At 24.6% G+C, this 16372-nt stretch overlaps 1 protein-coding gene across 1 annotated transcript; it reads right to left on the reverse strand.

Annotated features, from left to right (window-relative positions):
* Window positions 1–9335: 9335 nt before the first annotated feature.
* LOC124933791 (subtilisin-like protease SBT5.4) lies at window positions 9336–13330 on the reverse strand. Its single transcript, XM_047474234.1, has 11 exons — window positions 13250–13330; window positions 13065–13174; window positions 12888–12985; window positions 12388–12549; window positions 12210–12318; window positions 11440–11983; window positions 11263–11354; window positions 10913–11158; window positions 10713–10827; window positions 10418–10631; window positions 9336–10103 (listed from the first exon to the last, which is right to left on the reverse strand). Exons 1-11 carry the CDS (start codon window positions 13328–13330, stop codon window positions 9496–9498), a joined length of 2379 nt encoding a protein of 792 aa, XP_047330190.1. The 3' UTR covers window positions 9336–9495.
* Window positions 13331–16372: the final 3042 nt, after the last annotated feature.

Genomic DNA, 16372 nt, shown 5'->3' on the forward strand with positions numbered 1-16372 from the left:
AAGAGAGAGAAACGTTTGATGAAGTCGTCTTGATGATGATTGCAAGCGTCGTCACCATTGGAAGTCGATTTCTGCTGACGTATACAATTGCGTCATACTCATATGCTGACGTTTGTATTTATATATATATATATATATATATATATATATATAAATATATATGGAATCCAATGCCCAGTCACTTTAATTATTAATTTTATCTTTTATACATTATTATATATATATATATATTAAATATTTCAATTATTTCAGATTAACGAAGCTAAGGCCTAAAACTTTGCTATGAAATTATTTAAATAATAGTATTTACTATTAAATTATAAAAAGTTAGGGTTATTGATTAAAAAATAAAAAGGGCCATTATATTTATTTAGAAGAATAAATAAAAAATATTTTTAATATTTTGTTGACAATTTTGATTGACTAAGAGATAAGTTAGAAAATAATACAAAACTGAACAAGACTTTAAAACTAGTTTTATATTGACTTTTGTAATTTTTTATACTATATAAACAACTTAACTTATTAATTAAAATATTAAAATATTTTTATTTAATATATTTTTTTAAATACAAAATAATATTTAATAATTTATCTTAAAAAAATCAAATAACTTATATTTTAAATAAACAAACAAATTTTAGTAGAGGAGTTTGCTTTTGGGCTATTTGAAAGAAGAGAAAAAAATGAGAAATTAATTTATTATTTTTTTAAGTAAATTATTTGAGAGTTACTATATATTTTAAAATTAATTTATCTATTTCTATAAATTACTATTTTGTAAGAAGAGCAATAAATTCTTCAAACGTGATTTTTCAAAAGAATTTTAGAAAGCATAATACATTTTTTTTTTCATTATTTGCGGACAGTCAAAATTTAATCATAATAAATAAATTTAAATAATTTAATATCTTAAATGATAAATTGAATTATTTAAAATTAAAAATAAATTACAGGATAAGATCTTATTTGAAATTAAATCATTATCAAACAATTGGTAAGTGACAAAGTGATGATGAATTGGGACATATACCCACTAAAATAAAGACTAAATAAAATATGCTGGACTATTTTAATTATTGTGGTGGAGAATATATATATTTTTATTTTCCTCTTATATAATAACAAAAAAAATAAAAAGGATAAAACTAGAAGAAGAAAAACAAACAAAATGTATTAATAATCAAATTTGTAACAGTTATTTGCTTTGGAATTATTAGCATTTTTTATTATTATTTTAAATCTTAATCAATTTATTAGTTAGTTATTTAAAATATTATTTTTTATCTTAATTTATTTGAAGGATTTCTAAGATTAAATTATAATAAAATTACATTAAATAATTCAAACCAATCCAGTGACGCAATATAAATCTATGTAGGGTGTTATAATAGACTTAAATCCGATTTATTTATTTTTTATTACCTACCAAATCTTTATATATTATAATATTTTAAAACTTGGTTAGTTCTCCAGTTATTTTTAAGATAATAACATGTTTTTTTTTTTATAACTTACGTTATAAGTTCAAACTTACCTTTATATTAATTTACAGTACGTACAAGGATACATTTTAAACCATTTTATTAATTAACTCATCAAAATAGTCAGCGATAAAGGTCTGTTTAAGAGATCAAAATGTCACGAATTCGATTTTATCTGAAAACGCTTTAAGTTGAAGCGGGGTATTGACTACAAGAGTGTCAGGCTAGTTTTCCTTAAATATATATATATTTTTTTTATTAATTATGTATTCACAATAATAGACAATGCTACCCAAAGTTTGAAATAGAAATAATCAAGGTTGTCAAAATCGAGAGTTTATGTAAAATCGTTGGACAGTTGTAAACTCGTATAATCTAGAGTTTATCTAAAATCTGAAATTGTAAGAGTTTAATTTTAAAAAATAATAGTTATATATTATTATTATTATTATTTATATATAATTAAATATTTTATATACTTAGTCAATTTTAAAAATTTATATATTTAAATATAAAATTAATTAAAAAATAATAATAAATAAAATACTATAAAAATTTATACTTAAAAAATGGGAATAATGTCAATTTTACCATCTAACTATAACGGAATATTCACGTATATCACTGAACTAATTTTTGTTCCTGTAGTTGAGTTTAATGTTCATCTATGTCACTGTTAGACAAAAATATCCAAATCCGTTAAATTTTCCGTTAAATTAAATGATGATGTGATTTACATGTCATTTTCTAAAAATTAATATATATTATATTTTTATTTTTATTTAATATTTTAAATAATAAAATTTAATTTACATTTTCAAAAGTATTAATCAAATAAATTATATATTTTGAGAAACATTTACAATAATTCACTTTATTTTAATTAATATATTTTTAATATTTATTTTTATTAACATTTCTAAATAATAACGCTAATAAAAATAAATGTTAAAAATATATTAATTAAAAAAAATTATTGTTAGTTTTATTATTTAGAAATTATGAATAAAAAAAATAAAAATATAATGTATATTAATTTTTTTTAAAATAACATGTCAATCACATGTGTTATCAACTAACGGAAAATTTAATGGAATTGGATGTTTTTGTCCAACAGTGACATAGATGAACATTAAACTCAACTTCAGTAGTATAAACGAACAAAAATTGGTTCAGTGATATACGTGAATATTCCGTTATAGTTCAATGGTAAAATTGACATTTTTCCCTTAAAAAATTAATTATATTAATTTATTAATTTGAATAAATAATAACTTTATTTTTAATTTTTAAATATAAATTTACTTTTTAAAACGTAAAATTCGTAAAATCAAAATTATTTATAAACTCGTAAAATCTTATTATTCTAAATTTAAAATCGTAAGAGTTTACATATTTAAGAGTTTACTTAAAATCAGACACGTTAACCTGATGTGAAATCTTAAAATTATAAAATTTTAAGAGTAACTCGAGATTTTTAACAACTTTGGAAATAACCAACAAATAAAATGAGAAAGACCTACCTAATAATCCTTAAACATTTCAAATATATTTAGACAAAAAAAGTTATAATATAACATTTCAAATAAAACTATTTATGTATAGATTAAAATGACAATTAATTATAGAACTCAATAATCCAATTATCGGGCTCAATTATCAAGTCTTCCATCTTCTTAATATCTATCGGTTTTTCAGAAGAGATTTCCCCAATAAATTTGTTTTCATTAGAATGTTCATGCAATTCCGGCAGCAAACAGTGACAGTAACGATCATGATCATCTTCACCATAGATTGTATTGAACATGAAACAACTTCCTTCGCGATCAAGATTTTCTTTCAACCATGGGAAATCGAATATCGATCTTTTGTAGGTGTCGGAATCTTGTATATCGATTCTCTTCTTCGTTCTAATGTGATCGTTTTGGTTGTCGGAATCATCGATTGATCTGTCCCTCTTGTTGTTTTTTCTCGGCATTGTATGAATGAGAGTGAATTTGGTGAATGGAGAAGAGAAGAAGTTACACAACAATTATAAGGATGGGAATTATTGTCGGCCTATGCTTAGGTTTCATTAAATCGATGTATTTTTGACAACTATGTGGTGCTTTTTTAGTTTGAACTAAACTTTGGCCATGAATTCAGCACAAATTGTGAAGAAAAAAACTTTTTTTTTATGACGCGTATCACATGCAATTAGAAGAAGAAAACAACCTTATCGCGCATTTTACTCATCTATTTGTTTCCTCTGTTTTCTCTCTGTTTCTGTTTTTGATTTATTTCTTATTTAAAAGAGAATTCAACTTTTCACCTATTTTATTCCTTGTTTATTCATGATCTTACCATATATACTATTTTAATATTAAATTCTAATAATAATAACTAAATTAATTATTTTATTACAGAGGAAGTGTTATTCACTTTTGAATTATAACGGATAATACGCGTAAGAAAAAATATTGTATTATGCTTTCTTTTGTCGCGAGTAGGTTGAATTAACAATTCACTTATTTTTGTATTTTCGAGAGATATCCGAAGTTTTTTTATATATGTGATTCATTTGGTGATGTCCGAGTACTTGAGTAGTTGTTAGAAAGTTTAAATTGATGTGACTATTATGATAGACTTACATAATTGAGTTATTATCTTATTTATTTTTTGGTGGACTATCTAGTTGAAAAAAAATCGTCAAAATTTCAATCGTAATCGTCTGATTTTGTATCATTCATAATATTATTATTTTTATTTTTTTTAGATTCGTTATGAAAAGTCGATAGAGTCGGTCAAGAAAATAATTGTTTTTTTAGAACTTACGAGCTCGATAACCTATTGAGTAACTTTTTCTTCGTCTTTATAACATGCATTGTTGTTGTGCTTAAATGATTCTTATCATCATTTAAAAAAAAATGTTTCGTATATTATTTATAAGTTTAAACTCACTAAATGACAAAAAAAGAACAAAAATCATAGATTCAATTCTTATTTAAAACGTTTTAAGTTAAAATGAAAGTCATTGAAATGAATTACCAATATTTTTTTCTTTTTTTTTAAATAGTTGAACGATTAGTTTGTTGAGTGGTAGGGCTTATTAGGATTAATTTTTTTAAATAACATTAGTTAATTAAAAATTATTATTTCGTGAACATTTTGAAGATGTGTATTTTTTATTTAATATTTAAAGGTTATTAATATATAATGATAAAATTAAATTAATAATTTAAAATATATAATTTTTTAATATTTTGATCTAATAAATAAATGATAGTGGATGAAAAAGATGAGATTGAATTATTTAAAATAAAAAAAAAACAAGTTCATTATTTTTTTTAATAATTAAATTTAAATTATCCTACCATTATGTACTGTGTACGTTTGAAAATTATATAATAATTATAGGAGCTATTTTTCTTTATTAATAAAAACTAAAAAGATTCAACTTTTTCTGTTTCAGTTGATTTAAATAATATGTTAAAGTGATTTTGAGAAGTTGTTTTTTCTTATAAAATATTTAAAAGAATTAAGATTTGGTGATAAAATATATTTTTTTAAAATAAATAATATTTTAATATTTTTATTAATAAATTAATTGATATTTAATTATGATTAGATTAAAAAAAAAAAAAGCAAGATATGCAGTTTTTTTTATTAATATTATTTGTTTTAAATATATTTTAAATATAACCGAATAAGTTTTATTATTTAAGAATGATCTTAAAGAATTCAGATTAATAAATAAGCTGAATAACTAAACCTACTTAGTTGGTTACCAAATAAGCTAAAACAAACTAATCCTAAATGAAAATAAGACCATGCAATTAAATTTGTATTGTTAATCCAACTATCAGTATATATAAGCCATGATTGCCTTCTTCCGATAAGGTTTTTATTTTAAAACATTGAATTATTTGAAAAGTAATTACGGAAATGATTCTGTGGAGGTGAATATATTTTTGTTTAAAAAGACTTAAAATGTGTTAATATATATAATAATTTAAAGTATAAAGATATTTTAATACTTTAATTAATGAATTTAGTAATTTGATAGATGAGAGAGTGAATAAAAGTATATGTTTTAAATTTAAGTTATTTGAATAACTTAAACCGAATAAGGCCATAATGTTTTCAATTCCAGCATAACTTCTCAAATACAAATTCACTACACCCTCTTTTTCTTTTTCAAACTCAATACAAAACACTCTTAATCGATGGTTTTAAATATTGAATTTTAAAGAATTGGTAGTCAAAATTTTTAATAAGGTGAAGTTCTGTATTTAAATTAATGATAATTATATTTTATTTATAGATGTATTCTAGATAATAAGTTAACGACGTTTGAAACTATTAAGATAAAATATCGTTTTATATAATTTTGAAAATAAAAATTTTTAAATTGTAAATTTTGAAAGAAGATGTTTGCAATTGAGTCTGAGGAGGCTGACCATTGATTGTATTTAAAGTTTATCAATTTTTTAAAGTAAAAGAAATAATAATAATCACTAAACCTACAATTTACCCAAATTTATGACATTTCTAAGTTTTAATATATATATATATATATATTTTTTGTGAGTTGAGTCAAAATGGTGAAGGTAACCTTTAATGGTAAGAATCAAAAACTGTCCTTCTGTAATCGAACTTAATTGTTCTGTTTGGAGAGGTTATTCTTTGATTGAATCTGTAGTTGACTGGGATGATATTTGTATCTCTTGATCCATCCCAATCAAATTCTAATTTTGTCTTGAACACTATAAATATAATTAAATATATAAAATCACTAATATATTTATTTATTTATTATATTTTATAAGAGTTTTAAATTTATTTCTTTATAATAATATAAATTTTTAATATATTATCTCATATATTATATTAAAAATTATATAATATAATAAAAAAAATTTTTTAAGAGAATATGATATAAATGGCGCCCGCGGGGATTCCTCAAAATCGAACGGGACAAGAATAATAGTAAAAAAAATCTCTGAAGTAACAGAGTAGGGATAGTAAATGCATTTCCCGTCTCAAATCGCTCCATTGTCATCCTAACAATGTTAGAACATTTTGTTACTTCCCTGGAAATCTTATCTTTTCTCGAGAGATTGATGAATAAAATTTCTTATAAAAAAAAAAGAAAATAAAGAAAATAAAAAATTCTGAAATCATGTATTCTCTTGCAAAAAAAAAAAAAATATATTTGTTAAATTGTCATAATTAAAATGCAATAATTTAGTAACTTTAATTATTGTAATATTTTGTTTTAAGTGATATTTATAGATAGAATCGTACTTTAATAGTATTATAATAATTAATTTTAATTTATTTGTCAAATCTTTTCAGCCTTATTCCAATATTTTTTAAATAACAAATAAAATATGAACAACATATCACCCTTATTAATCTTCTTAATTTAAAAACATTGACCATAATTAAATATAGGGAAATTTGGTCAGTTATAGAGAAATAGTTTGACCATTAATATTGAGAAGATTAAACATTCACATATTTTAAATTAAAATTTAAAAATATTACTCATTTCACTTAACAAAGAATACACAGTTAGAGATAATCATTCAATTAGCCAATAAATAACTCTTCATATACATTTAATTAGTCTATTAGCATGTTTAGAATAGTTTTTATTTTTATTTTATTATTGTAGAACAAATAAAGCGACAATGATCGTCTTGACTTTAAATGAGTTCAATTCCCACTACTAAGTCATCAGTGTGAATTAAATATTTTTGAAAATAAAATAATAATTATTACAACAAACTAGCATGTATCCCGTGCATTTGCACGAGTAATAATATAAAAAATCGTAAAAAAATATTATAGTGAATTTTTTATGAGTGGGTCAACTCAAAATCCGACCCAAGTATCCATTTACTTTCACATATATCCAAATTAACCACAACTCTCGACCCGACAATCCAGACACTTTAAAAATTAAGCATCATTCTATATATAGATATTTTGTATGATCTCTTCCATTTTCTTTATAAATAAAATTAATATTTTCAATTCAAATGGTTAGTGGATGGAATTGAATTTAAATGGATAAATATTATTAAATTTATTAATTTATATATATATATATATATATATATATATATATATATATAGTGGCGGACCTACAAGGGGGCCTTGGGGGCCTCCCCCAACCAGGGTAAAACTTTTTAGATATTATATATATATGTTTATCAAATAAGACTTTGTCTCAGTGGTTTTGGAGCTGAAATGTATAGTAGAGGTCAGGTGATCAAACCCTGCCTCTAACATTTCTTTAATTATAACCTTTTTTTATGCAAACACTATTTATAATAAACTAACCCTTCCTTTTATAAAAACTATTTCATAATTATAGTATTCTAATTTCAAATATAATTTTATTAAAGTAATTATTATTAATATTTTAATTTATACAAAAAAATATTTTCTAAAATACAAGTAATTATTATTAATATTTTATTTTATACAATTTGTTTTTTCTAAAATACAATATTTATAATAATACATAAATTTTAGTTAATATATAAATAACATTTATTTATATAAATTAAAATATAAAGAATTATATATAAAATAATGAAAATCATATAATATTATTATTTATTTTAAAACTACATTTATATTATAATTTATTTATATATATATATATATTTTATTAATTTTAATATAAATAATAATACAAATTACTTATAAATATAAGGGTAAAATAACTATTTATATAAATATAAGGGTAAAATATTATTTTATATTTCTTAATTTTAAATTAATTTTAAATTATTTCAACAAATAAATGTATTTGTTAGATTTTATTTAGGAGTTGTGACACATATTTATTTTTAATCATTTATTTTATGTAGGATATAGAATAATGAAAATGTTCTATAAATGAATTTGTACTTCTACATCATATGACCAGCATGAGTCTTCTCAATCAATTAATGAGCCTACTAATGAGTCTAATGTTACTGATCAAATATACATGGTTAGAATATAACATATCAAAAGATGCATCATTTTATTTTTGGTGTTATCTTTTCAAACTTTTAAATAGAGAAAACATAGATGATACATTTATAGGAGATGAGTACAAAAATTGGAAAAGAGCATTAGAAAGATTCAATCGTCATATGAGAACTTCAAATAGTTGTCATAATGAAGCTAGAATTCAATTTGAATCATTTTAAGATCAAAGACATAACGTGAGAAACGTTTTACGTACACATGGTCGTGATATAGAAATAAATTATCACACATGTTTAACGACAATATTTGATGTAACACGCTTTCTATTGAGGCAAGGAGTACCTTTTCGAGGACATGATGAGTCAAGTAGTTCATCAAATAAAGGAAATTTTCTTGAATTGATTGATTAATATAGTCAACGTAATGAAGATATTTGTCTTCTTTTGTACCGACTCATGGAGAAGAATAATTTAGTAATTGTGTTTATTAGTATTTTTATGTAATTATCGAGTAAAATTTTAATTAAAAAATGCATTTATTTGATAGCCAAAAAATGCTACGTTATTAGGTATTTGACCCCCCCGAGAAAATATTTCTGGGTCCGCCACTGTGTATATATATATATATATATATTCAAGAATATTATTTCATACAAATTTTAAAAATAATTTTTTTTATTATCGGAAAAAAATTCCAAAAGATATTAAAAGCATAATTTTAAATGATTTTTTTTTTAAACCCACATCAAGTTCTAGGCGTTTTTTAATTAGGCCAATATTTTTTAAATAAATTTTGATTCAATAAAGTTGTTCAAATGGAAAGAATCTTGTAAGAGAATAAAATCATTATGGTAAGACTTGAAATAAATTTCAACCCAATTTTATTCTCCATTAAAATAACATTTGACACTAACAACACTTTGACAAGTTTATTTATTATATTGACAAATAGACTTGCAACCTCTAAATAATCATATGATAAATCATAGCAAAAACCATAAGAACAATATTCTTTTTCTCAACCCAAATTCATTAAGAATCTAGACCCTTCTTCTTTTAAAGGCAGCACCTTGTTCTTCTTCCGTTTTTATCGTTGGCTTTGTCGCACCAAAGCTAACCGAAATCGGACTCCTTACATAGTGTTTTCCATCAGACCACAATAACTTCCCAAACACAAACTGATGATCACTAGTTATATTAGCACCAACCTTCTTCTTAAGATTCATCACAAAGCTCTTCTCTTCTCCAACCTTTTCGAATTTCAGAATAGAAGGATTCACAGTGACCGAGATTCCTGGAGGTCCTATAACTTTAGCGATGTATGTCCCTGGAGGACCCACATTCTTTAGAGTTCGAGTCAGACTGGCTGGATGGGTCAGGTCTGGGATGGTCATAGATGGGTAATTGTAGTTCAAGACAGTGGCATTCTTAGGACACTTGTAAGGTGTTCCTGAAAAGAGTCGAATTTTGGTCTCTTCGTAACCAATTGCACAAAGGAAATACAAATGATCTTCAATTGTTAAGTCGTAAACCAATCCAGGGTTTGTAGCTCTGTTTGGACGAATGTGTCCAGAACCGTAATTTAAAGGCGTCGCCTCTATTGATGTATCATCGACAATTGGCTTCATGCGGTTATCTCTAGTTCTAGCTGCAAACAGAATGTAACACACCATAAAATAACTTTAGTTTGTATGCATTATAAATTTTGACATAAAACAGAGACAATCTTGTCAATCAACCCAAATAACCAGCTTTCCTAATATGCAAACCGAACATGGTTATTTGTTATAACCAAATGGGTATCCAAAAAACCATTTTTTGTGGAGAAAAACTTGAAAAAAAAGATTATTTGGAGTAAAACTAGCCTCACCCTTAACTTCATTAAAGACATTCTTGATGAGAATTGAACATGTCACTTGAGATATATTTTAATATTCAAGATGTAATAAAGGATTAACTAACCAGTGGTCATGATAGAAGATTTGATGGCAGCGGGACTCCAATCGGGGTGAATCTTCTTGATAAGACCAACAACTCCAGCAACATGAGGAGTTGACATAGAAGTGCCAGATAACATAGCAAACCGACTTCTTCGAGGATCAATCTCGATTTCTGATGGGCTTTTCAATTCAGGATAGGCTGCTATGATGTCTACTCCTGGCGCTGTTATGTCCGGCTGTAAACAGATATATAACAAAAGAAACATCATAAAAAGATCTCAACAAGGTAAGACATGCGAAACAAAAAATATTAACACCTTCATAATTGCTGGTGTTACTAAGTTTGGACCCCTTGAGGAGAAAAAAGCCATAGATGGAGCAGGCTTTTCATTTAACACACTCTTTGATGCACTAATATATCCAGTAGGGTTTCTGTTCACAAAAACGATGAATAAAGTTTACAAATTTACAATACAGATTAAGTATACAACAGAGAATAGAAAGAAAGAGATAATACTTGGTGGCATTTAGGTAGGCAAAGATTGAAACACCATCCTTATATGTAACATGTGAAGCAGGAAGAAAATGAGGATCAGCCAATATATCGGTGCCATGATCTTTGTCATTGCAAATAATCATACCAGAACCACCAGCCCTAACAACTTCGAATCCTTTTTCTAATCTTCCATTCACCCCTCTGAGACAAACTACAACCTTTCCTTCTACTTTTGATGGATCCAATGTCCCGTTTTTACACAAGAGACTACATCAACATCAACATATGCAGATTTAATGATGAGTTTCATGAATCTGGAACAACATGTAAGGAATTGGGCATTGATATCTAGAAGGGAAGTAATTTCTTACGCGTTTTTAGAAGAGACTCCATCTAAAGCAGCTTGATCTGCAGCAACAAGTGAATAACTCTCACTTGATAAACCCTTAGTTAAGCTCTTTCCCTACAATGACAAACTTTAAAATTAGAAATTCAATTCAAATTCAAATTCAATTCAAATGGAGTGTTCATAAATAATTGATAAATACCTCGAAACTTTGACCATTGCCTAGTTTAACTAGGTTTTTGAATTCTCGATCAATAGAGCTAGCCGCGACAGTAAGTAACCAAGGAGCAACATTATGAACTGTCCCAGGAAAAGGACCATCATTACCGCCAGCGCAAACAACAGGAATCCCATTCTTCACCGCATGGAAACTGGTTATCGAGATTGGATCATCGAAATAAGAAGAAAAACCGCCGCCGCCGATCGACAGGGAGAGAACGTCAACGCCGTCGTAGATTGCCGTATCCATAGCTTTCATCGTATCCATATTATAGCATCCACTTGCAACGTCCGCAGAAGCAGGCCAACATACCTTGTAAGCGGCAACGCGTGCCCTAGGAGATCCACCTTCAGCAGTTCCGTTTCCGGCGCCGAGAACATTTGCTCCGGCAACGAAATTGCCGCCGGCAGTAGAGAGAGTGTGCGTTCCATGTCCTTGAAAATCCCTAGCAGAGTTTTGTATTGGGGGAATTATCCCACCTATGGCAATATACCCTTTGTTGAAGAATTTTGCTCCAATCAGTTTCCTATTCAAATTGGATTAGAAAACGCATTTATGAGTTCCATTTATTTTCGGGTTATTCGAGTTTTTTGATTTGAATTTAATTTTTTTTTTATTTTGATGTCAATGAGAAAATCAATCGAATATTTGAAAATCGTATTTAAATTTGAATTAGTTTAAAATTTGATAATCGAGATATAATCGAGTTAATAATATTTTGAGATAATATTTTTTAAAATAAGTAAACATACTTATTGCATGCAACCGCCAAGTAACTATCATTTTGACACCGGCCTTTCCAATGTGAAGGGACATTACTATAACCATCATCTGAAAAACTATCTGATTCTGGCCATACTCCTGAATTTAAAAAATAAATAAATAAAAAATGTATATATATTATTTTCATACAAGGTCGAGAAATTATACCCGTGTCGATATTTGCTATGATAATATCTTCGCCATAGTTTGCATTCTTCCATATTAAGCTAGAATGATCCGTTTTCTTCTCCATTGATAAAAACTCCCACGAATGTGTGGTAAGAAGCTCTAACGGTGTGTTTAAGAATACCGACACAACATTCGGATGCTCTAAAAAAACAATACACATTAATTTATAAAAAATAAATTATAGTCTAACTAAGGCCGACCCAGAAATTTTGAGTCCTTGTCGGAAAAAATATATTATTTTTATTTTTTATTTAACTTGCATGTTATATTAAAACATATAGCATGATATAATAATTTTGTATTTAAATTAATAAAAATAATTTAATAGTTAGTAAAATGTTTTAATAGTGATTTTAAGGTTGCAGATTCAACTCTGGTATAAAAAAAGCAGATTTTTTTATGAAACTTAGACGGCCTAACTTGGCTCCCTCTAGTGTAACACAACTTTAAAAAAAAAATTAATCAAATTGATATCATACTCGCTATAGATGCGGCTTGATCTTCACTAAGTTTAGCAGCAAAACCATTGATATCTCTCTTATAAGAGTAGATAATCGCATCGTTAATTTTCTCATCACTGTTTCATTCATTAAAAATAACAATCTATGAATTCATCACAAAACCACACAATAAAATATGAATGTAAAAATTTGTACCTTTCAAGGAAAGAGGAGAGAAACTCGAGGTGAGAAGTCCGAACTCTTTCTATGTTTTGAGTGGACTCATGCAAAGAATGCGAATGTGATCCCATGTAAACTATATAAGACTAAACAAAAATAAAACAACATTACGATTTCATGACGAATAAATTGAGTGTAAAAAAAAAGGAAGCGACAAAGACCTGTTTGATTGCAAATATAGTAGGAGGAAAGGAGAGGAGAAAAAGAGAGCATAATACAATAGAGACTAATTTTAAGTCCATTGTTACTAACTTGCAAATATTTGTGTCAACAAAAAGTGGCTTAAATAGATAATTAAGAAAATGGATTGAAATGTGTTAGTGTGTGAAAACAAAAAAGTCAAAATAAAAGGACATAATCATGAAAAATATTTATAAATTAATAAGGATATATACTTATAATTCTTAAAAGATTCTTTAAATAACCTTTGTATTGTAAAAAAGGTAATATATTAATATTTTCCATCCATTTCAAGTTAATTATTTATTTTAACAAAATATAGTAATATATAAATATAAATAAATTTATATTTTTTTTCTAATAATATATATGTCCTAATATGTCCATTTTCATTTACTTTATTCTAAAAGAATCAATTAGCAATTAATTAGTTCAATATTTCAATATATTTTATATATGGAAAAAAGTTTACTCTACTTATATAATTATCTTCTTTTATCAGTTTTTATTTTTAATAATTCTTAAATTCTTATTTTGAAAAATAATTAACAATTTATTTATTAATTTTATGTTTTACTATAATTTTTTTTTGAAGAATTTCTATCATATTTAATTTAATATGAATAAAAATATAATTAATAATTTTTTATTCATGACTTATAATAGTAAGTAAGATTATTTTGTCTAATATTTGATTATTATCTTTTATTGTTTGATAAATGAGTTGTTATTATTATTCAATTATTGATTATTAATTAATTTATTTTTGTGTTGAAGGATTTTTTGTTGAAAGGATAAGTCATTATTAAATTCAACCATTTAGATCAAATAATTTAAAAAAAATTAATAATCAATGTTAATATAATAAAAAATATAAAAAAGAAGAAGAAACATAAAGTTAAAATAATTAATGATGAATTCTTGCATATATAAAATAAAATTAAAATTATCAATAATAAATACTTATATAAAAATAATAATTTTTTTTTATGAAAAGGATAAAATGAAAAATTCATTAATTAAGTAAAATAAGGAGAGAGAAAATATATTAATATTTAATTAATAAATATATAAATTAAAAAAAATAACTATGGTTTATTAAAAGAGGCTAAATGAGCCAATTTTTGATAGTACATAGGTTTAAATGACTTTTTATTAATACATACGTCTAAAAATCTAGTTCTTTAAATGACTTTTTATTAGTACATACGTCTAAAAATCTAGTTCTACAATTACATTCGCCTAAGTGAACTTTTTTCCTTTATTTATTCTATTTTTGCAAAAAAAAAATTGTTTTAACAACTCATAAAATTTGTATTTGGATAGGATAATAAAAACGTTGAGAGATCATGTAATTTTAAGTAGAAAATAAAATTATTAGATAAATTTGATTCATATTAATAACGTTTTAAATTGAAATGAGAATAATGACCAACGTTTTAAATATATATTTTTTCTTTTTATTTTCACATGTTTTTCTTGATTTTTATAAACGATTGATGTATTATGAAAAATAAAATCATTTAAACACAGCTAAATTAAAAAAACTAAGCAAAATATCATGAAAAATTAAAATTATTGAAAACCAAAAAATAACGAGCACAAAGTTTGTAAGAATAACGATGAGCACTCGATCCAACCGACTCAACAAAATTCTCATGATGAATCTCATCAAACATTGTAACAATAATAACATTTTTTATATTACTCGGTAATAGTGTAATATATATTGATACTTAATTTCAAAGTGTTAGGATTGCCGAATCGAAAAATATGGTTAATTAGGATAATAGGTTAGAGTAATGAATTTTTGGTTGGATTGTGAGTTGACTCGCCCATAAACTTAAAACGGTTAAAAATAAAATAAAAATACTATATTTATGTTTCGAAATTGCATCATAACAAAACAAGTACAGCTTTTTAATCAAGAATGATTGGGATGTGGTGATAATATGTCAGCATTAATTGAATGTGGTTAAAAAATATGAATCAAATATTTGATTGACCAAAGTGTAATGTCACAATGATAAATATTAAAAAATATGAATCAAATATTTGATTGACAAAAATAAAATTATAAGTCACGAGATAAGAGATTCATTTCAAAAAAAATAGGTGATAAAATATGTAACAAGATAAGTCGTTTTACCGAAATGAATAAAATGTACAATAAGAGTGTTTTATTTCTTATTTTAATATATTATTCGTGATTTATTAAGAATTTTAAACATTAAATATATATATATATATATTATTATTATTATTTTATTAAATTTATTTTATTTATATTTTTATTTGTGTGTACATCACACCTAAATATTCTAGTTGTACTTAATAATATTCTAACCAACCTACTAACAATTACTTTAAGTAATTGAAATGATTAGAATATTTCTTTTTGGTCTATGAAGAAAAACTATGACATATTTGTTAATAATGTAACACTAATAAAAAAAACAAATTTTGAATAAGATATAACTCTCATCAGATCTTCTGCTACCGAATGGGGTGTTCCCCTGTTGCGGACCAATCAAAACTCAGCATTATTATTATATTAATAAATTAAAACTGGGTTGAAAAAAAGAGAGAACCCGGAACCCGTATTTTATTCCGGGTTCAGCAGAAATGGAAATGAGTGAAGCTTCCTTCGCTTCACTCCGTTTTACATGACCATTGAAGAGACAGTCTACACTGTTTTACATGAGGTTGTCCATGTAAAATTGATTGATATATATTCACTGTTGAGTGAAACAAACTTAAATTGACTCTGATTTATAAATTATGTTTATAAATTTATTTGTGATGTATTTAAATGATTAAATAATAATTCATATAATTTTATTTTAAGATTAGTTTAAAATAATAATCATAAATTATGTGATTTAAGATATTTAAATTAATTTTTATGAATGATTATAATTATATGTTATAATTGTGATATATTCAAATGAATTTGTACAAATTATTTTATAATGTATATATTTAAATATTTAATATGCACAAATTTTTTATAATGTATTGAAATATATTTTGATAAATTATTTAAAATTTTATATAATTATATAATTATATATTAAATATATACATATAAAAACATATTTTTA

The sequence above is a fragment of the Impatiens glandulifera genome, chromosome 4 (assembly GCF_907164915.1).
Source record: "Impatiens glandulifera chromosome 4, dImpGla2.1, whole genome shotgun sequence".
In the NCBI taxonomy this organism is placed as follows: domain Eukaryota; kingdom Viridiplantae; phylum Streptophyta; class Magnoliopsida; order Ericales; family Balsaminaceae; genus Impatiens; species Impatiens glandulifera.

Bases quoted from the DNA above. Each gene is read 5' to 3' on its own strand.
- LOC124933791 (XM_047474234.1), bottom strand. From the start codon at position 13,330: ATGGACTTAAAATTAGTCTCTATTGTATTATGCTCTCTTTTTCTCCTC. The intron at 11,159-11,262 runs GTAAGAAATTAC...ATGTTGATGTAG, and splicing joins GGAGTCTCTTCTAAAAACGC to TCTCTTGTGTAAAAACGGGA. The intron at 10,828-10,912 runs GTATTATCTCTT...TTTTGTGAACAG, and splicing joins GCCTACCTAAATGCCACCAA to AAACCCTACTGGATATATTA.